The sequence below is a fragment of the Lagopus leucura genome, unplaced genomic scaffold (genome assembly GCF_019238085.1).
Source record: "Lagopus leucura isolate 7727_CA_CO unplaced genomic scaffold, USGS_WTPT01 Super-Scaffold_100001, whole genome shotgun sequence".
Classification (NCBI taxonomy): Eukaryota; Metazoa; Chordata; class Aves; order Galliformes; family Phasianidae; genus Lagopus; species Lagopus leucura.
In genome coordinates this window covers 70,361,026-70,382,604 of record NW_024962262.1, presented here as the reverse complement: position 1 = coordinate 70,382,604, position 21,579 = coordinate 70,361,026, and the positions used below count along the sequence as shown (strand labels likewise).

The following is a 21,579-nucleotide window of genomic DNA, read 5'->3' as shown; positions in this document are numbered from 1 at the left end:
TAGTGATTTCTTTTTTGCTTGACTCGATTTCTTGACAAGAGAGCTGGAGGAGTTAAGGGGCTTATAAGAGAATGGAATGGCTATTCAATTTTGGAACTACCTCTGACACAGACTCAACGCACAAAATTGCTTGTCATTTTTTCAGCCCAAGAGCTTTATGCTGGAAAACTGCCAGAGTGAAATGGCTCTGCAGGAACCTGCTTGTTATCCTGTCAGTCTGCTCAGCCTCTGGCGGGCGAGGATGCTGGTGATGGCTTTCAATCCACTGCACCAACTGGGCTGGCGGGAGCTGGGAAGCTAATATTCTATCCAAGACCTGTTTGAGGGCTCCTTCTCCTCTTCACCTTCCTTTCACAGTCAAAATCTGGTAAGCTGTTACAAACCTGTTGACATCTTCTCAATAAAATGACTCTGAGACATTTCCATCCAAAGTGGGGTTACTTTGTTATGTCCCTCCTGCATATCCTCTTCTACTCGGAAACATTATCTGAGCTAAGTTCAGTGGATTACTGGCATTAGTTTGGGATGTCCATGTGAGTGGTCTGTCTTCCCTCAGTGATACAACCTGCTGCCACTGAGCATAGGTTAACCAGAGCAATATTCACATGTGGTTGCGAGGAACTTTTCACCAAGAGTCCAGACGTCCACAATGTGTGCTCAGATAAATAGAAAGTAGATCTGAATGGCTTAAAATAGAAAGAAAAGGAAAATAAAGGACTACTGGATACAACCAGTAGTTCATGCACTATGCAGAACGCACCTTGGTGGAAATACAAGCAGACTTTAACATGGGTGTGTCAGTAGTGAGCCATTGCCAGAGTTTTTAAAAATAGCAGATTGGTAATGCTTAAAAACACCATATCTGAAGCAAGGTAGTTGGGTGCTTACTGTCTCTACTGGACTGGAAACCACCAGTTGCTGAGGGGCCACTCATGCCAGTCTGTCTGTATACAAGCAAGACAATGTACAAAGAGTCTGAGACAGACCTGCCATGAACCTGAGATGCCTGATGAATGCAGAAAATAGTAATTTAATAAATATTTCTGTTTAGTATTCAGAAAATACCTGCATGGTGTGAGTAAGCTGATGAATTCAAGGAAGTACAAAGTACTAAGAAGTAAGGTTTTTAGGATGGAGGTGGATGCTACATAGCACTTAATTTTACAAACTTTTAAAACAGTAGCCTGGATAGTTTCAACTCTTTTATGTGACTATAAAAATATCAGAGAAACTTAATCGAGTTGAATTAAACTTGGAATCCTGGGGAAATTCCATTATCCTTAATAGTGTTGCACCATAATTCAGAAAAGGCTGGGCTGGATTGGGTTTGGGAGCATGAAACCAGCTTGAGACAAAGTAATAATGACCTGTGCTTTCAATGCCATCTGCCAAGAAGACTGCCCTTTTCTGAGCCTGCCCCAGCCAGATCATGGCTCCCTTCTTCATGAGCAGATACAGCCCTGACTTATGAATATACATGCACACTCACATGTCATATAGCTACACTCTTGAGAGGTTTGAACTGGTATCCTGTGAGAACCTGTCCAATACTATACAGTAATACAAAATAAGCTAAGTAGTTTAGCAAAGTGGTAAACTAACACATCTCAAGGCAATCATCATAGGGGAAACTTCTAATGGGCATGTTTTGATTAAGATTCCACTGGTGATAATGTTAGGCCTGAAGTGATTAAATATTTGCATCAGTGATTCAGAAGTAAATATATCTCCTCTGTTGATTAAGGTGTATGACTTATGGAGAACGGTAAACAAAGAGACTAGAAATGTTGCATGCAACAATCTTGACTTTTTGATAAGCTTGACCTATTTAAGTGAAATGTATTTAAGTAGCTAACTGCACAGACACACTTTTAGAAGCAAAGAAAGAAGGTCATGCCTACAGAATAGGATGCAGCATCCCAGCAGGAATGGACCCAGAAAAGGATTTAGCAATCAAAGGATAAGCAAGCCAGCATGAGCTCCCACAGTTATGCTGTTGTCAAAAAAGGTTAATGGTATCTTGGACTAACAGTGCATGAATGGGGCATAAGTAAGGTAATGTTCTCTGGCTATGGCACTGGTGGTACTGACACTGCAATACTGCATCCCATTTTGACATCAACTGTTCCTAAAGTGAGGCTGAAAAGGCACGAAAAAGTGCCACAAATGATAAAACAGCTGGTGAAATTGACTTGTAGAAAGCCCTAAAGAATTCAGTTTGTTTAGCTTATCAAGTAGAAGATTGGGTACAGCTTGTTATGTCTAAGTATCTACGTTCTTGAGACCAGGGGATAGAAAAATACCAAACTGTAAAAGGCTTTTTAACCTGGTTACTTATACATATAAATAGTCAGGAGCTGTGATAGACATGTAAATACTCTACAGATTGTTTTACAGCAAATGGCAAACCGGTGGTATAAACTGCAAAAGAGGATCTTCCCCTTCTTTGATTTCATACCTTAAAATCAAACCAGAACATCTGTTCAGAAGAGAGTTGAATATTGCTGTTTCCCATACAGGGTCACTGCACATGACTGAAGGATGAGTGATATACAAGGGATCAGACTAGCAGGTAGGCCACTTAGTTTGACGTGTATCAGTCTACCAGTTAATTGGGAAAGGCTCATTGTGAAAGCGTTCACACCAGGCCTGACCAAGGAAGACAAGTACTACTGAACGTTGTGGCCATGAGGTTTGTGATGGTGACAAATTATTTTTGGGTCTCCAAGTTCACTATCTGCAAGCCTCAGTTAGCTGTGTCAGGGGCTCCAAGGAGCTTATTGATCCAAAGTGGCACTTTCTCATTCTGATAACCATGACATACCAGACTGTGCAGTTTGGCTGCCCTACAGGTAATGGCAGCTCTGCTCTCTTGGGAGGCTTCCCAGAGATCAAGCATCCCCTTCAGTGTGCATCACACATATTTCTTGTTCTGAAATGTAATCTTAGACAAAAGCATTACCAAGTGCATGTAACAAGCAGTACGCTTGTAATAAGCTTTCCAGCCTCTCCTATGCTCCTTTTTTCTACCATCTTGGTAGATGGATGATATAAGTGTGCTGGATCTCTGTTCCCCTGTCAGACTCATGGGCTACTGGTAGTGAGTGGGATGAATTTCCCAATACATCACTGATTTGGAGTGCTTTAGCAGCTTTTTTTTTAACCCCTGAGCTAAAGAAGGACATGCAACTTCTCTATGAAGCTGAGATTCCAACAACCTGGTTTTGTTGCCTACTAATCATACTTATATTCCAAAGATTTCAGTGCTGCAGTACAACACTGGATCATTTTTCTAGCTGGCACCATAACTGTTCCATGTAAGATGGAGCTTGAACCTGAGCTTTATATCCTTTGTAGTGGAGCTGCATACTCTGGGGTGAAACTCCAGACTTCTTGAAGTTGTTTTGCTTCACACAGAAAGCAAAGGGGAGGATGGCATTCAGGTCCCTTCCCCAGTTAGTGTTCAGATACATTTTCAAATAACTGTAATAGGAGAGACACCAAATATTTTCCGTACAGAATACTTAAGTTTCCCTGACTTATTCTAAGGACCCTGTCCCATCTCAACAGGCCTGTCCATGACTTTTCCTAAAACTGAGCAGAGGCAAAATTTGAATCTGCTTTTCAGCACCAGGATGAATGCTCAGTTGCAGGATTATTGGGTGTAGTGGGATTGGTGCTGTTTGCAGCTTTCCATCAGCAAAACATGAAACAGTGTCATGGCTAAGATTTCCCTTTGGAAACAGATTTTAAAGACTGAGTCCAAGTCCTCCAGGCACTAGTCTTTCCTTGGCATTTTCTTTGGCCTAACTTTTCCTGCTGGCTTCTTTGTATTCTTTTCCCAGGTGGCTGATGCTCTCTTTAGGCATTGTGTAGGGAGCTTAAGGTGGTAAAAAGAGTTTCAGAAGCCTGGTGCCACATCTAAATGTCAAGTTGCCCTGTGAATTGAGATTGAAGCCTTTTCTTCAGGCCACAAGAATATGTTCTTCTCCTGATTTGCTCACAACAGGGTTGCTGAAACTCCTCCCATTGGCTATCACTGTGAGCTCTATCACCTGCTCCTCAGCACTCAGACCCTGAGGCTACACTCTGTGCTGCCTGCCTGTTAGTGTGTAGTGTAGGGAGATGTGATGCCCCCAAATCCAGCTGCTCTTAGTTGTGACTTCCACTAATAGTGCCTGCATAGTGCAAACCTCTGGTTTGGTTGTGTAGTTTATGCCCAGTCCCAGAGCACATTGACTGCTTGGGCAATTCCCCATTTTGTCTCATTTCTCCTTTTGGGAGGCTGCCAGATAGGGCAACACTGTAGGGCTGTCTGAAACAGCCTCTTTATTGGGGACCGTTTCCCTAGAGATACTCAGTCCCTATCTGCCTCCAGTGTGACGTGAGGATGACATTTTACTATTTCTCATCTCACTATAACTAAGGAAAGTAAATTTACTGTGAGTGTATTATGTTGGTATCAACTGAAAGCAGTGAGTTCATATAAATTATGCTCCATCTCAGAGAAAATAACTCTATTTGTTTGAGCAGGAAGAAGGATGATGTGCTTTCTTTTTCTCTACTAGCATGTCTTGGGATCAGCTGGCTATGGTAAGTGAGGGTTACTTAAATATAAAGTAATGGACAATCAAATTCTGCAGAATTGAGCTAATCTGGTGCACCTATTGCTGGTTTTTTTCCATTTCACCTCTGTATGCTTGAGTTAAAAAACTCAGACAAATAACCTGCTTGTATCAAAAGTGAATGCTGTAAGCCCTAGTATTTCCCATCAGTATAATAGACAGTAGCCATACAAATGAATTGCAACTAAAACTGGTAAGAAATAAATTGGTCCTTAGCTCTTGAATTTCTTGCCCTTGAATCTCTGGATATTGGAGCACTCAGCTATAAAAACAGACATGATATCTCATGTAAAATAAACAGGTGACACCTCTTGTGTCATTCCTGAAAATGTAAGTTGAAGACAAAAGCGGACTAAGAACACAACTTAGATGGTACCCATCTCTGTAGCAGTGGCCATGGCTAATCCCAGCTAGGTGTCTCAAGTCCCTAGTTGATTGGGAAGCCAAGATGGGTCTAGAAGCCTATTCATCCTAAATCAAGGTAAATATTTAAGAAGACTGAATTTTCTTTTGTGGAGACCCATTTCTCTTTAGTGACTGAAAGGCTCTGCATGACTAGCTTAGATAACAATTTTCCTGGCAGCTAAAATTAGAGATGAATCCCACCCATTAAACAGAGGGTAACATGAAAGGAATGACTGATTATATTCTTCAATATTAAATAGATCTCAAGGCAGATCTGTTTAAACCGACTGACTGCATTCTTCTCAAATAGCACTATGAGAATTTTTCCAGTATAGAAAGGGAAGTATTAATGTCACGTACAAAAAGACATGAGAAAAAATGAGAGGGTTTATAATGTTGTTCCACTAAAACAGGGTAGGTAAACAGCAGAAAGGGAAAAGAATAATCTGGTCTAATTCAGGGGTTTATTGTGTTTTGCTGAGATCTTTCTTCAAATTTCCAGCCCACTCCCAAAAAGTGCTGTAACTTTTTAGTTGGGTACTGAGCTCAGAGCTTGTAAGAATTTCTTAGTAGCACAGGAAAATCTGAAATGTCACTGGTGTTTTTTCTGACGTTATCATACGAAAGCCATGTATGGGTACTTAAATAGAAAATTATCTCTTTATTTCAAACAACTGTCTTCCAGTAAGACTGCATCATCATCATCATCATCATCATCATCATGACTGTTTGCTTTTCAGCTGCATGGCATCATGAAGACTCGCAGCTCTTAGCTGCCAGAAATGAAGGCTCTCAGCCTTGCTTAGAATCAGATCATAAGAGCTTTTCTCAATCTCACCTTTTGGCTGTACAAACCTACTGATGTTCTTTTCACCCTTGCTGTATTAGATCTACAGGATAATTGGGGCAGAGCACAGGAAGAGAAAAAACATAATTCAGAAACCATCCAAAGCAATGGATATTTTGAAACAGCAAGGTGACAAACTGTCTGGGATGAACTGTTGTTACTGGGTTTTAATGTGGGTCAATAACTGCATGTGAGCATTTTACTCATTGGAATAAGCTTCTTTCTGCTCACAGATCCTTTGGCTTTTTAGGTAGATATAGGAACAGTTCTGATAAGAAAACTCCAAATGCTTTTCTCGGGCAAATATTAAAAACAATGAAAATGTTTTGAAAACTCTCTAAATCTTTTCTCCAAAATTCCTTTAACTCACCCTAAACCACTTAAAATCAAAAAGCTGCAAATAGTTACAGCCAAGGTGTGTATACATGTGTATATATATATATATATACATATATATATATATATTTAATGAAAACCCCATCTAGAATATTTTGTATTTTATACTTTCTTTTCCTCATCCACCTATTTCACTCTTCTGAATTAAACTTTTCCTACATGTTGTACCTTATCAACTACATCCATGCTGGGTGCTGTTTTCCCCCAGGCTATACTGCTTTTCCATGTGAACTAGATCTTGTACAGAGACACCACAGCTATCAATAAGACACCACAATTACTCCTGCTGTAAATCTGTCCCCTCCTACTGCTGACATGCTCCCACTTTGCCCTGCCCTCCCCAGCTCATTTCTTCTTGTGCTGTCCTTTTTCTTTCCCGTGGGCTGCACCAACCCACTGCCTGCAATGCTTACCCTGCTGTAAAGCCTGGAAGCTACTACTGTTTCCTCATCTATTTTAGGAGTGAGAGTTTTGTTCCTGCCTGCTTGTCCTCACCTTCATTTGTAGCTTCCTTTTTTCTTTTTTCTTTTTTTTTTTTCTTTTTTTTTTGCCCTGGATTTTTTTAACATGGTTTTCTCTTCTCTTTTCTTTCTTCTCAGAGTTGCGTTCTTAATATTTTTGTCTGCAGGGACCAGGGGATCACCCTTAAAGCTAATGGAAGAGTTAATGAGGGAATGTAGGAATGCAGGAGACTGCTATTTTTAGCAGGCTTCTTATGTAATCGTTTTTTTTTTCCCTGTGTGATATCAAAATAGATACCAAATAGAATTCAGTTTCTGTGAAACCTGTTTCTATGTCTCAGTGTTTTACAGGAAGCTCTGGTAAGCACTGATACTGCAGCCACTGTGAAAAAATAAATCCCTGGGATGTGATCATGCACTCATATTCATGCAGAATTCCCATGGACAGTAATATGAGTGATGGAGCCCTCCTTTGTCTTCATATTGTGCCCCACGTGAGGAGGGTTTGTATCTCCATGTCACTTCATCCCAAATAACATGACCTCCCTTCATGCTGGACTGGTCCTGGCGGGCAGCATAGGTCCTCCCAAAGCAGACAAACTGTGCATACCTTTCTCTGCAGAACTGCTTTGTGAACTGCACTATTCAACCTTAGTGCCAAAAGCTGCTTAGAACCTGAACTAAAACTTTTGTTTGTGCAGCAGATTTCAGTACTCTCCATTTGTGCTGTGCTACACTAGTTTTATCTTGCTTCTTCTCAAGAAGTTGAAAGGCAGGAGAACTAAGCATTGCGCTGTGGCTGTATCACATGGGCACTAAAATGAGGATATCTCATGCACTTTCTCTGTATCTCCTTCTGCCCAGCAGTCAAAATATGTGACATCTTTAAATGCCTAACATCCATAGCCGTATTTTACAGCCCTTTTCAGGTCTTATGGGAGATACGTATAAAACATTTTTGAATCCAGTTCTCAGATCCCTGTTATGATTTATCTACCTTACACTCTTTCTGATAGTACCTGAGGGAAGGGAGCACCAGGGCTTATGGAAAATGGGCCCAGAGGGCACGTAACTTCAGATGCACAAGGGAAGGCTCCTGGCTGGGCCAAGCTCTCTGCCATTAGGTAGGGAGGCGGACTACTCTGACTTGAAATCTAGATGTAGATCTGTATTCATGTTGGAAGTGCCAGCACAACGCTAACAGCACACAAACACCATCCAGTGCACTTAATGGGCAAGGATGTGGTTTGGGTTCCTACTTAAATAGACTCATAGAATTGTTTGTGTTGGAAGGGTCCCTTAATGGCCATCTAGTTCAACTCCCCTGCAATGAATAGGGACACCCATAGCTAGATCAGATTGCTCAGAGTTCTGTCCAACCTGACCTTGAATGTCTCCAGGGATGGGACATCCACCACCTCTCTGGGCAACCTGTGCCAGTGTCTCACCATCCTTACTGTAAAAAACTTCTTCTTTATATCCAATCTAAGTATCTCCTCTTTTAGTTTGAAACCATTTCCCCTTCCACTATTACAGCAGACCCTGCTGAAGAGTCTTTCTCCTTCTTTCATATAGTCACCCTTTAGATACAGAAAGGCCACCCTCATGTCTCCCTGGAGTCTTCTCTTTTCCAGGCTGAACAGCCCCAGCTCTCTCAACCTGTCCTTGTAGGGAGGTGTTCCATCCCTTAGATCATTTTTGTGGCTTTCCTTTGGACACACTCCAATAGAACCACATCTCTCCTGTACTGAGGACTCCCCATCTGGATGCAGTGCTCCAGCTGAGGTCTCACCAGCACAGAGCAGAGGGGCAGCATCACCTCCCTCACCCTGCTGGCCACATTTCTTTGAATGCAGCCCAGGACATGGTTAGCTTTCTGGGCTACAAGCGCATCTTGTTGGCTCACGTCCAGCTCGCCATCCAGCAGGATCCCCACGCCCTGCCCAGAGCGGGGACAACCCCCGTACCCCAAGGGAAGTGAGCGGCTACGGACCGCGCTGCTCAGCCCGCGGCGGGGCCGGGCGGGGCCAGCTGGGCGCGGTAGGAGGCCGCTCCCTCCTCCCCTCCCTCCGCCACCAATCCGGGCGACTCTCGAGGGCTTCGCGCGGCGCCGGCGGAGCGGTAGCCGCCGGTAGCAGGAGCAGCAGGAGCGGCAGGAGCAAGCGGCCGGGCAGCGGGGCACATGGCATGCCTGATGGCGGCTTTCTCTCTGGGCACCGCTCTGGTAAGGGGTGACCTGCTTGCGTGCTTCCTCACGGGTCAGCGGGGAACGAGGGGGCGTGAGGGGCAGCGGGCGGAGGGCGGGGGGCGACCGTCGGCGCGGGGCGGCTGTGGGGTGGGGGTAGCCCGGCAGCGGCAGCTGTAAGGACGGCGGAGTTTGACCGGCAGTTACCTCTAGGCTTGAGCTGCTGAAGGGGATTAGGGGCTTCTGCGGGCGTTCTCCGATGGTTCTCAAAACAGATTTGCGGGAGGACCGTAACCTCTCCGGGTCTTTGCATAATAGCATCGGCTTGGTGCGTAACGGCCTCGGTTTGATGAGAGAGGGAAGTTGTTTGCAGAGCGTGGGGGACCGTTTCACTGCCGTTTCACTGCCGTGTCTGCTGCCGTGTCTGGTAAACACCAGCAAGCGGTTGAGCGCTGTACGGGAAGCTGAGGAATACAACGGCGTGAGCTCAGCTGCGATGTAACGCTGTCTTTCAGTACATATGCTATTTCTGTCTGTTTGAGACGGACAACGGTTTGATGTCTGCACACATCGCTGCGTCAATGAGCAGAGAGCATCTTGTTTGTGTTTGTACGGAAGTGTGCTTAAAGAATCACTGTGCAGGGCTGCGGCTCTGTGAACTGGCAGCGCCCACCTGACGGCCAGCGGGATTCATTTGCCCCAGCCCTCTGGGGCAGTGTCCCCCAAAGAGGCTGGCGTGTGACCTAAGGGCTGGACAGGTTGTGTCATGGTCTGCTGTAAGCAGACGCTTCAATCCATGCAAGCCCAAAACGGTTTGCTCAGTATCCCAGGAATACAAGTGGCTTCCTACTCACGGCTGGTTAAAGTTGTCTGGCAAGCATGTTTCTTTCTGGATTGAAATAAGCTGGAGGAGCCCTCACTGTCCCTTGATTGCTCAAGGTGACCTGCTCATTGAGGGCTACTTTTTGGATATTCTCTTTGACACGTGAAAACATTCAGAAGGTTCTGTGAACTAAGCAATCAGAGAGTTTCAAAGTTAAGCCTTGAAAACATTCAGGAAAGAATATTATTAACACACCATCTCATAATTTTTTAAAGGAAGAGGGAGGTCCCCTTGCTTTAATGACTCAAGCCTAAGATGTTTCACATTACACTTGTTTTGTTCAAATTCTGTGCCATTACAATCAATTCTTTAAGAAATCAGGAGTAAGTGTTACTGGATACCTGACCTCTCAGTCACTTGAGAGCATAATTAAAGTCGTTCACTTAAGACAGTGTGGTGAGCAGATTGGATTTTTACATCTAGAACCAAGAGGAACTGGAAGACTGCGGTCTTCTGGTTTTGTAGGACTCCGGACTCTACTGGTTTTGTAGGACTGTGCTTTAGGGTTTTTCATCAGCATTCATGGTAAGTGCTCGATCTGGAAAGCACTACTTTCCCCATATAAATGGGAAGACCATTCTCCCCAACAGAGAGGATGACAGTGGCACAGTGGAAATGTATCGACTTCTGAAGTGACAGTGTGACATAGTTGCTCTGGAGGGCGAATAGAAGCTGGCAGTGGCATGACCTACAGCTCCTCGTTGAGAGTGTTCAAGACTCGCACCTTTGAAAGAAGCGTAGGACATCTGCTTTTCAGCAGATACCTTTGGAGTGACGTAGGCTGTTGGATAGCAGTGACAGGATGGAAAGCCTAGGCCATAAGCCAACTATGGAATTATTTTCTGATACAGATCTGCATTAAAAACATGTTATAGTAGACAACTACACAGATGTTACACAGCTGTTACATGACATATGATGTTACATACTTACAGTAAAGGACATCCTCTGAACTGTTCAAAATTCTGTTTAGCTGAAGAAGATTCCTGGCTGTTTTCCTTTAGGCTTTGGATGTACCCTGTTGATATTGATGCAAGGTGCTCGTTTGGGTAAAAGAAATGGAAAAAGTTCAGATTTTTGTGTGTGTAAATTAGAAGAGAAGGGCAGGCTGCAGGCTCTGGTATGATCAGCAGAGGAAAGGAAAGAGCCTCAGTCCAAAGAATGACAAGTGGAATTGCACTGAGTGCTGTGCTGGGCAAAGCATGGCAAGAGGCTGTGAGCTGAGAGCATTGACCTTGCAGTGTCAGCAGTGCTAGTACTGGAACAGGGTTTAGTATGTTTATGTAGCTGATAAGATTTCCATTAGGGATTGCTGTCAAATAAGGAAAGATTTTGGATGGAAATCTTTGTGCTTTCCTCTTGTACTGCTGTAGGTTGCAGACTCTCCAGAACTATCGCTACATGAACAGATAAGGCAGAAAACAGCACATTTCAAAATTTTCAGAAATATAACTTGTACAATTTCACATTTACAGATGTGTGTTCTGATCTGAAGGGATAAGTCTTGGACTTTTTGAGTGGCTATCTTTTGACATTCCTGCACAAAAAACTGTTCAGCTAACTTTCTTCATCCTTTTACTCTGTCCCAGTACAAGCCCCGGGATTAGAGCAACTAGAACTCCATTCTTGGAAGGAACACAGTGTGACTGTACTTAGAAATTGCATTCTTCTGCTGTATTAATCTGGTCCAAGAGCTGTTCACTTCTGAAGGTAGATACTGATGTAGCTACTGATGTAGCTCAAAAGCTACTGCTTTTAGCTTTTGAGAGGAAACTAATGCCAAAGGAACTGCCTTTTGTGTGCCATAAGTGCGCAGGCTCTTTTATGCCTCTTCTGTGAAGACACTGGTGGAACAAATAAAAGGTGGCTTTGTTTTGTTTTGTTTTGTTTTTTTCACCTTTAAGCATACTTTTCTGGATTATGTGCTTGGATTTTTACTTCTAAATAATAATAATTCTTATGCAGAAGGTTTTGAAATGTGTTCCCAAACAAAAGCACGTGAACTTTGCTTCTTCTTCAACTTTCTCTCTAGAACGCCAGCAATTCCGCTTGTACTATGGTTGAACCAAAGTCAGTGTGTGTTTCAGTGGATGAAGTGGTCTCAAATGGCACAGATAACCAAGACATTCGACTGATGAATGGACACTTGAAAAAAGTGGACAATACTCTGACAGAAGCTCACCGTTTCTCCTACCTACCACGCAGACCAGCTGTAAATATTGAGTTTAAAGAACTGTCCTACTCTGTCCAAGAAGGGCCGTGGTGGAGGAAGAAAGGTGAGGAAAAGTCATATTTTAGCAACTATACAAATGTTACTGCCTGTGTGGATAGTCATGGTAGCTGAAATGAGTCTGTTGTAGGTTAGTGAAGCAAAGCAAGTAAGGGAAGCGTGTTTTCACAGTGCTTTTTACTTGGGGTCTTAATATATCAAACTCCTAAGAGTATGGAGATAAATAGCTCCTTCTAAATAAAAATAAAAACAACAAACAAAACAAAGAACAAAACCTAGAAAATGTATTATGGCTGAAGAGAGAGCATAAAGAAGCTGCTGCAGGACTGATTAGAAGCTCAGGCGCAGCATTTGACCCAGCTCTGGAAGCAGACATCACTTTGTTTTGAGGAATATGGAGGCCACAGGGAACTTTTCTGTGCTCTGAGAAACAGGAAATTCTGCAGCTTATTTAACTGTTTGCTTCCCAGTTCTAAAGTATCTGAAGTATGTTCTGTACTTCTGTGCTGCCAGTCATCTGTCCTGTGATTTTGCTTGTTTATTGTTGGGGGTGATTAGAGCATGCAGTAGCTTAAAGACAGAGGTTGGGGGAGGGGAGTGGGTTTTTTGTTTGTTAGTTTTTACTTCTACAACAAGGTTTTGTCAAATATTTTAAAAGTATCCTTTAAGAACAGTAAGCATCTAAGAATTTCAGAAGGCATTTGAAACCAAGATGATTATTCTCTTAAAACATTGCGTTTGGAAATCAGTGCCATGGGCTGTAGGATTGTCAGCTCTTCCAAGACTCTGGTTTTTCTCAGATAGGGATCTTTTAAGTTTATGATTTCTTTTAACTGATGAAATTGCTGGCTATTTCTAGGACTAACTCCTGAGCTTTAGCCAAGTACGGGGATGCTATTTTGCTACTTAATTTGCCAATACGTGGCACAGAGTTCTCAGCCTGCAACACAAGGCACATCAAAACAGTATGGACATTGGATGCATGTCAAGAAATGGAAGCATTACCACTTTCTTTTCACAATACATTTTCCTTTATATTTCTGAGACATTGCTTCCAGTGCTGAAATGTTGATGGGAGTTGGGAGGGCATATTCAACTCTGTTCTTTATATGCTTTTGGTCTGTTACAGTTTTGAAAGGTGGGTGTAAAGTGGTTCTGTCCTTTTTCATCTGCTTTGCATTCATTCTTTTTATACTTTCATCTGCTTTGTTGTAAGCCATGTGTTTTCAGGGCAGTTTTGTGTGTGTGTGTGTGTGTGTGTGTAAGTGTGTGACTAGTCATCTTTCTGACAGGAAAACTAGGTCGTGAAGTAAATTCCTCCAAGTGAAAAGAAGGAAGCCCGAAAGAAATTACTGAAATATTAAGGGAAGTTTTGTGTGTTAAGTGACATAATTGCTCTTCCTTAAGAAATTCTCTCTTAGTAATATAAATTGGTACAGTTGTGTGCTTTAGTTATTTTTAAATGATAAGACCCTGCCAGTGTGGTGCTTGACAGAGCCATATTAGGTACCTGCACTTGCTTTGAATATGTAAGTCCACTAGTTTAGAGGTTCCACTTGAAATTATTTCACAAAGTACATTGCTGCTGACTGGAAATTTTGACATTATCACAACACCGAGGCTTTAATTGTAGAGAAATGTGTGATATGAAAAACACTGTGCTGTGGCCAAGGAAGTGGTTCCATATCTGGATAGCCTAAGCATACGGTTATTTATTTGTTGAAGGAGGTGCAAACTTGTGGCTTTAATCTTTTTTTTTTTTTTTTTTTCAACATCAAAACTGTATGTTTGCACACGTATTCTATAATTATGTAGTAAGATTGCATGTAGAACTTGGCTGGAAAACAACTTTCATGCTTTTAAAACTATTTTTCATCTTATTAGAATAAACTCAAATTTTGAAGTTCTTTTTCCCCCAAGAAATGAAACTATGTTGAACTATATTGCATAGGGTGTAAAAACTTGAGGATTTTACCTGGAATTCTTTATCTACTAGCCAAAAATGGTCAAAAAGTTCTGAACCAAAAACCACTGTCCACATTTGTTGACATGTCTGAGGATGATTTGGCTTGAACCAAAGAGCACATCCCAACGAAATGTCCTGCTGCTAAAAAGGACCAGTTGTGGCATTTGGCTGTGGGCGTGAATGACTGTTAAACATGGATTCTCCAGCTTCTGGTTACCTGGGTATATGAGCAGGAGTTCTTATTCTCTACTCCTCACTTGGCTTAGACCTTGTATGTCTTTCCTTTGATCACTAAGGTCAGCTGCTGAGTGGTTGTGAGGAATGCTGTCTGTCAGCAGGTCTTGGCACTCTTCTGCTGACCAGGGATCTAGAAAATCTGGGAGGAGTTTATTCAGCCAATCTGAATACAAGCCAAAGAGTACTTTCACTGCAAGTCAGGCAAACAATGTAATGAGCTACCTTTTGAAGGATGTGGCCAGGAGGTTCTCCAGTTAACACTGGAGAGAGCACAACAGAAACATTGCATCTGGTTTGCGTCCTCCAGTTCAACAGAGGTAGTGGGAGGTTAGGAAGTGTCTATCAGAGAAATGAAAAATTGGTTGGGGATGTATGAAGAGAGACTGAGGAAGCTGTTCTTGTTTGGTCGAGTGAAGGGAAAGCTGGGGGATCATCTTGTAGTGATTTAAAACTACTCAAAGGGCAGCTCTAAAGACACTGGAGCCAAATTCCTGTAGGTATTGCCAGCTGACATACTGCATTTTGGATGGCTTACAGTGTTAGGAAATATGTTTTTAGCCATAGAGGAATGCAGTTCTGGGACAATCCACTCAGATGGTGTAGTGTCTCCATGCTGGGGGGTTTGGAAGATTGGGCTAGGCAGAGCCACAGCTGGCATGATCTGGTGTTGGTGAGCATCATGTTTTGGACGGAAGGCTAGCTTAGATCTGCAGAGGTCCCTTCCAAGCAACACTTCTGTGATTCACCGAGTTACTAACCAAACTATGGAAACCTAGAAAGAAACTTTCTTCCTACTCCAAGAATTGATCCAAGTGCATTGATTTTAGTAGAGAAGGTTTTCCAAAAGCAAAATAGAAGATGGAAAAAGGAATTGGCTAAATATTCTTAAATGAAGGTAGGCATCAAAGTGTTAGGTTCAGGAGATGGGTAATGTTTTATCCTCAGATGCTGATGACTCTCTTAGATCTGCACTCAACTGGGATTCTCTGTGTGAAAAGGATTTCTTGTTGCCATGAAGTGAGATGTTTAAATTGACCAATGCCATCTAGTACAACTGTCCACATACTGCCAATATTTCTCCACTAGGCAAAAAGTAGAAAGTCCAATGTTGGAAATCCATCTGATTAAAAAAAAACAAAAAAACAAACCAACCAGAAAAACCAAACAACAGTAAGCTTGTATGTACAAGCTTAAAAAGAGAAAAAAAGAAAAAATGGAAGATGTATCTCAGTTCATACTGTTCTTTGGTGCTGTTCACAGCAGTAAGGGACAAGGGATGCCAGTCTAAAAATGGCCTTTTAAACTAGTGGTGTTTCTATTCTAAGATCAAGCTTGACAAAAAATCTGCTATTTCTACACTTTTTTTCCAAAACTGTGATGAATTAGTGAAAACCTTTCAGCAAGTGTTGGATCATAAAGGGAGAAGTATAGTTTGCTCTGAAAGACAATTTATGTTAATATGTTGGAGAGGAATTCAAATAAAAAGCAACAATAAAGAAAAATATACTCCCCTCAGCGAGAATGGTATTGTAAAGTAATGTCAAGGTTAGACTATAAATTAACAAAAGGAGGACTTGTGAGTAATTCTGCCATTGTGTTCTGTACTTTGCTGTATCATTCAGACAGTTGAACTAATTATTTGTAATATCATTTACTTTTTATTAAAAGCACAGAGAAGTTAAATTTGAGTTGCTTGTCAACAGTGGAAAAAAAAAAAAAGCAACTAATTATGACATATTAGTCTTAAATTAGAATTCTAATTCTAAGGTCCTGGTTGGCTGTTCCATTAACATGCTTAATTTATCTACCAAATCTCATTTTCTCTTTAAAAACAAGAAAGTGCATTTTCATTCCCAGAATTATCTGATAAGTGCATCTTGCTACAAAAAAAGCTTGTTCCACTTGTTTTAATAAATTTTCATTAAACTCATAGTAAAGATTTGGTTGCCGCTAAGCCTGATTGATTTATGGTATAATTCTACTTTAAGTCAGTGGTGTTAACAGGAATGAATCTGGCAAGTGAGCTCTTGGTCAAAGAAGCTCTATTTGCCCCATTCAGTTCAGTAAGACTTCTTATCAATATGGGAATTTGGAAAATGCTGCAAAGATAAAATTTTCAGAAGGTCTCACATAGCTTAGGAATTCCTCACATAGGAATTACTCAACTGGTAGGATGAATTCGTTTTGAATGAAAGAGAAAAGAGACTGATAAATGACTTGATCCAGATCTTTTGAGGTTAAGGATCATAGCCTAACCACTCTCTTCCAGAACCAAAAATGACTCCCTCTTTGATTCCAATCTTTGTTCTAGCATGTTGCAAAAGTCTCCTGCAGGCCACCAACATTCAAGATTTCCATAAGATACCTCCAGGACTGCTGGAGCAGATTCTTTGTTTTAAAAGTTTAAGACAAACTGGCAAAACAAGAGAAAGGAAAATTCAGCGTTCAAAGAAAGAATAGAACTGCTTAGTCCTAGAATGCCTTCTCTTCTGTTTTAGGATGAGGGAGCCAGCTGATTCAGAGGGGGAGAGCACTCTATGAGATCACATGTGGGCTTCTTAAATGAGGAAATGCAATGTCACAGAGCTTCAGAGCAAACCATGCTCAAAATTTCACTGTCTTACCAGGTTGAAAAAGAGCTGAGACTGTGCCTCTTACCTTGGCTTCTGAACTACCTGCTTAAACTGTTTCAGATTGAAAATGCAGCTTAAAATACAAACTACAGAAATATGTATTGAGGCGTAGGTTTTAAACGTAGGTCTGCCTGAAGACTATTTGCAAGAGGATTTTATAGAAGAGTCAGTGCCATAGCTTTCTACTGCTGTCGTTATGAGTACCATAAAGTAATCTGAATAGGATGAGTGATTTCACTATAGAATTATGGATAGTCCCAAATAAATATGAGGAAGGCACAATTAATAGCTTGCAGTCTTCTGTCTTGCTGTAATTCTTTCAGTGTTATTTTGATTATAGATGCACATGCAAAAAAAGACATTTATCCTTTTGTTTCTAGGTGTTTTTGCCACAATGTAGGAATCTATCATTTCTACATAATTTGAGTGCATCTGGGAAGAAAATAGTAATAAATTGGCTGTTAAAACTCCATGGGAACTTGGGAATTCATTTTTTCTAGTACTTGTCACTATTCATGGTTAATTAGGCAATGGTGTAGTTGGAAATTTCACCATTGTTATTTTGAGAAAGGTAGTGACTCATTTGTACTGCCTCGGGATGGAGGTGCTGGTAGGGTTTGATCTCTAGTAACCTTTCAGGGTAGGGGTTCCAGCCAGTCAAGTTGCAATCTGGTCTACTTACCGAGTGGATTAACAGCAACAGAAATTCATGCTCAGCAGAAAAAGCCATTGTTCTGCTCTTCTGGGGTTGTTGGAATAGCTCAGAACATGGGAAAATAGCTTGAGAGGTCCTGTATTTTCTTAAAAGATTACAACTTCATAACTTTGAGATGGAGCACATGAAACATGCAGAGGAGGTTGGCCATAAGAGGAGGGAGGTGAAGGACGGTGTTTATTCTGAATGGCTCCATAGTGTCCAGTGGGGTAATATGGAATGTTTGGCAGGTTGCTCGGCATTTGTGAAAGGCACTGAATGTGTCCACCGTAGTCTGAGATGGTGTCATCAGAGCAGCTGATACTGATATTTTAGCTGAGAGGTCTGTGTATTATGTTAATATTGATCTCTGAGTAAGATGGAAACGTGACCCACTGTCAGATCCTCAGCACAGACTGGCTTTTTCTGATTCGCTCTGGTGCTCTGCTATGAATTTGTTCTGCTATGTGTACTTTTATGCACTCGGGCTGACCTGTTTCTTTTTATTAAGCTAGGCTTTTCTTTTTGCTGCATCTTTGCAGTGACTTCATTTTAAAGATTCCCCCCCCCCCTCTCGGAGATATCCAAGGACCCAAAAGATAAAGAGAAGGGGGAGCGAGGGGGGGGGTGGGATTTGCCCTAAATTATTTGCTAATCCTTGCCAGAGGAGTCAGAAAAAGCCTGTCCTCATCCCCAGCAGGTGCACTGCAGTAGAGGTGCCGCATGCCCGGGCTGCCAGGCTCGCGGTTACTGGCGGTCAGTGCACGGCAGTAACCCCGGCTGTGATGCTCCAGCGCCGGGAGCGGGTCCTGGTTGGCTGTTCCATGTGCTGTTGCTAAGAGGAGAGGAAGAGATGAACGGTAAAGAGCAAAAAAAACCAAAAAAACCACCACCACCAACAACAACAAAAAAAAACACCAAAACCAACAACAACAAAAAAACCCTTTGCAAGAGGAGGATTTTTTGTTTCTCAGCTTTCTCCAACAGATGGGTTGCATTGTTTTCTCTGGTTTTGCCTGTTTTGTCTGAGAGCGTGGTTTCATCTCAGGGAGCAGAATGTGTGCAAATTAGGATCCATATGTTAGAACAAATAAACAAGTTAAACTGGTTGAAATGAGCTGTGATGCTAGTAAAAGCTCTTCAACAAAATGTTTTGTGGATTCTTTTTCAGTTACTTAAAATATTAGTGAAATTAATGAAAACAAAACATGACTGCTAACAGGATTTCTAAATTCACGTTTCAGCCTCGATAAAATTGTGCAGTTTCTCTTGTATCACTTAAGCTGTCTCAGTATGTTAAAAATACATTGACAAGTCATTGTTACTGGAATAATTCACTGCATTTTATTAATAGATTTATAATAATTCTTAGCATCATCTTGCACGTTGTATGAAATAGGGGTTACTAGGGACAAATCTTGGTCAGCCTGTTTGTCCGATTGTTTTACTGCTTCCCAGACAAGAATGACATTCCTTCAGCAGTGGTTCCATGGAAATATTAGGATTACTTCTTTTCCTCCATATGAAGCCCATGGTTATTGCTGTAGGATTTCCTTCTGTACGTGTCTGAGCTTGATTCAGTGAGTCTTGATCGCTGAGTTACTGCATGAGTAAAACGTGTTTTTCTTTTTTCACTTTGGCATGTTGTTTATTAGAACCAAACATTACTGTGACCTCAGTGTTTTTCATACTACCTAATGTTTTACTGTGATGCATTTTTTTAATTGCTGTTTTCAAGACTTGTGGCCAAGAAAGGAAGTTTTAGAGAGAGACTTGTTAAGACATTTCAGAGTTTATATGCAAACAAAGTGGTGATTGCAGTGGTGATGGGCTGCTAGGAGTTTTAGCTGCAGTCTCCACTGTTTCCATCTCACAGGGAGCATGTGTTGGGGGCTAGCTGTAACTCACCCTGACAGTTCTCCGCTGCAACCCTTTTTATATTTACTAGGGTCTGATGAAGTACTTTGCTGTCCCCTGCCCATATTCAGATCTCTTGCTCGAGGTAATGAGGAGAAAGCATGCACCATCTGAAGGTGTGTAGCTGCACCATGTAGATAATGGCATAACAAACCATAGACTGGAATATGGATATAATTTTTTTTTTGCACAATGATATTTCAAAGTAGAGTTTGGTCATAGTCTGAAGATGTATCCAAACAAAGATTAGGTAAAGATTGGTTTGCAATTGAAGACTTTGGTCATTAGATGGTTGATCAGGGTTCATATGGCCTCAGTAAGAGAGAAGATAAATTAAAAAAAAAAAAAAAAAAATCACACCAACCAAGAACAGAAGCTAGTGCAAGTGTAAAAATGTTTTTGAGTCTGTTTTTACTTCTGTGTTCACATGTTGTTTTGGAAAGTGCCCTTCTGTAAGCCCACAGGGTCTAAACTTACACTTGGACTTAAGACAGATCTTTTATTCTCAGAGGATTTAAGATCTCAGAGTTCAGCTCTGTATTCTCTAAGAAATTAATTCCCTCAAGCTTCCCTGTAGCATTCTTCTATATAAACTCACTAGCTTTTGGAAGATAGAGTTCAGTAAACATGATACTACTCAAAACGTGGCATTAGTCTGGATGGTCTTATGCCTCAAAACTTGTGTAGCTTGTATACTATCACTGCATGTAAGGACAGAAGTCTAACATTCTGGCAAAAAGATAGCTTGGGAATTTAAGTCAGCTTACTGTTGCACAAAGTCAGAGAAGGTTCAATTGATCCCATGTCCATTGTCTGACAGTAGGCAAAGGTAAGTATTTTGGGAAGAATGTGAGAATATTCCCTGGGTTCTTGCAACTGACAGCTCTTTGTGGATTTTTCTTTTATTCATGTGCACTTAGAACCTAAGCAGACTTCTGTTCATGCTGTCGCTATGCTGCTTGCCTCCTTTTTCAGATCATTTAGGAGTGAGGTGAACTGCCCATATCTCAATACAGATCCCCTGAAACTCAGGGGTGGACTTTCACCATTGATTGACTACTGACTCCTCTTGTCTCCTATTGCTTTATCTGCTGTTTCATTTATTTGAGAGCCATCCATCTACCTTTTTGTCGCGTTCATTATTTAATAACTTTAATAAAAAACCTTGTTGAAACTTTCCTGTGATATTCATATAGTATGACAAAATGCCCCTTTTTTTTTTTTTTTTTTTTTTTTTTGAGGTATTACTTCCAAAAGGCATCACGTGCAGTCATGCAATTTATATAACCAATTTTTGTATCAGAGACTTCTGCTTGAGTTCTGCCTTTTTATATGTCAGAAGTACTGGGACAGTAACAAGCTGAGATGTTAGGTTTAGATTGCCTGCCTACTGTGCCAGCTAGGCTTTGAACCAAGAAGCTACCAGTTTCTGCTTAACTCCATCAGCATAGAACACAGCAAAACAAGCAGCCCTTGCTTAGATTGTACCGTGTGGAAAATTGAATTCTCCTAGTAACATCGTCATCTTCTGGATAGCAAAGTGTGCCTTCATTACGAAGAAGAAAGACTAGGGTCTTCAAATTCTTCCAAATGTTAATTGCTTTTTTGCCAACTCTCAAAGGCATGAAAAGAAGTAAAAGTTTAATAAAATATGTGTTGAAGAATTGGTGTTCCTTTTCAATCAATTCTTTAACGTGTTCATCTCCAAAACAATATTTTAATTTGATGGAAGTGGGTCATGGAACTTAGATAGAAGTGCAAGAAATTACAGTTGTTTTCAGTAACTATTTGAATCTCAGTAGCTTCCTACAAGCAAGTGTTTGTATATATTTCATTTATTCCTTAACTTATTATTAGAAGGCCTACTGAAATATCCCACCAGTGGTAATAAAAAAATGCAAGTAAATTGACAATTACTCCCTTGTGAACTATATGCTTTAGTGCAGACGTTTGAGGTTATTTGACCTTTGGTTACTTCCTCTTTTTCGAAAATAACATTTTAGAATGAATATTTGATAAAGAATGTAAGAGAGAAACATTCGTGCTGTGCTAGTATCTGTAGAACAAGGACAAAATAATTCCTTCTAGGAAATGGTATGG

The 21,579-nt window shown here is 41.2% G+C and overlaps 1 protein-coding gene across 1 annotated transcript in view; it reads left to right on the top strand.

The window, feature by feature from the left end:
- The first annotated feature begins 8,853 nt into the window (after window positions 1–8,853).
- Window positions 8,854–21,579, top strand: part of ABCG1 (ATP binding cassette subfamily G member 1) — a 60,535-nt gene continuing 47,809 nt past the window's right edge. Inside the window, exons 1-2 of the mRNA XM_042868033.1 lie at window positions 8,854–8,958; window positions 11,835–12,078. Coding sequence (XP_042723967.1) covers window positions 8,917–8,958; window positions 11,835–12,078 — 286 coding nt within the window. The 5' untranslated portion in view covers window positions 8,854–8,916. The remainder of the gene's footprint in view (window positions 8,959–11,834; window positions 12,079–21,579) is intronic.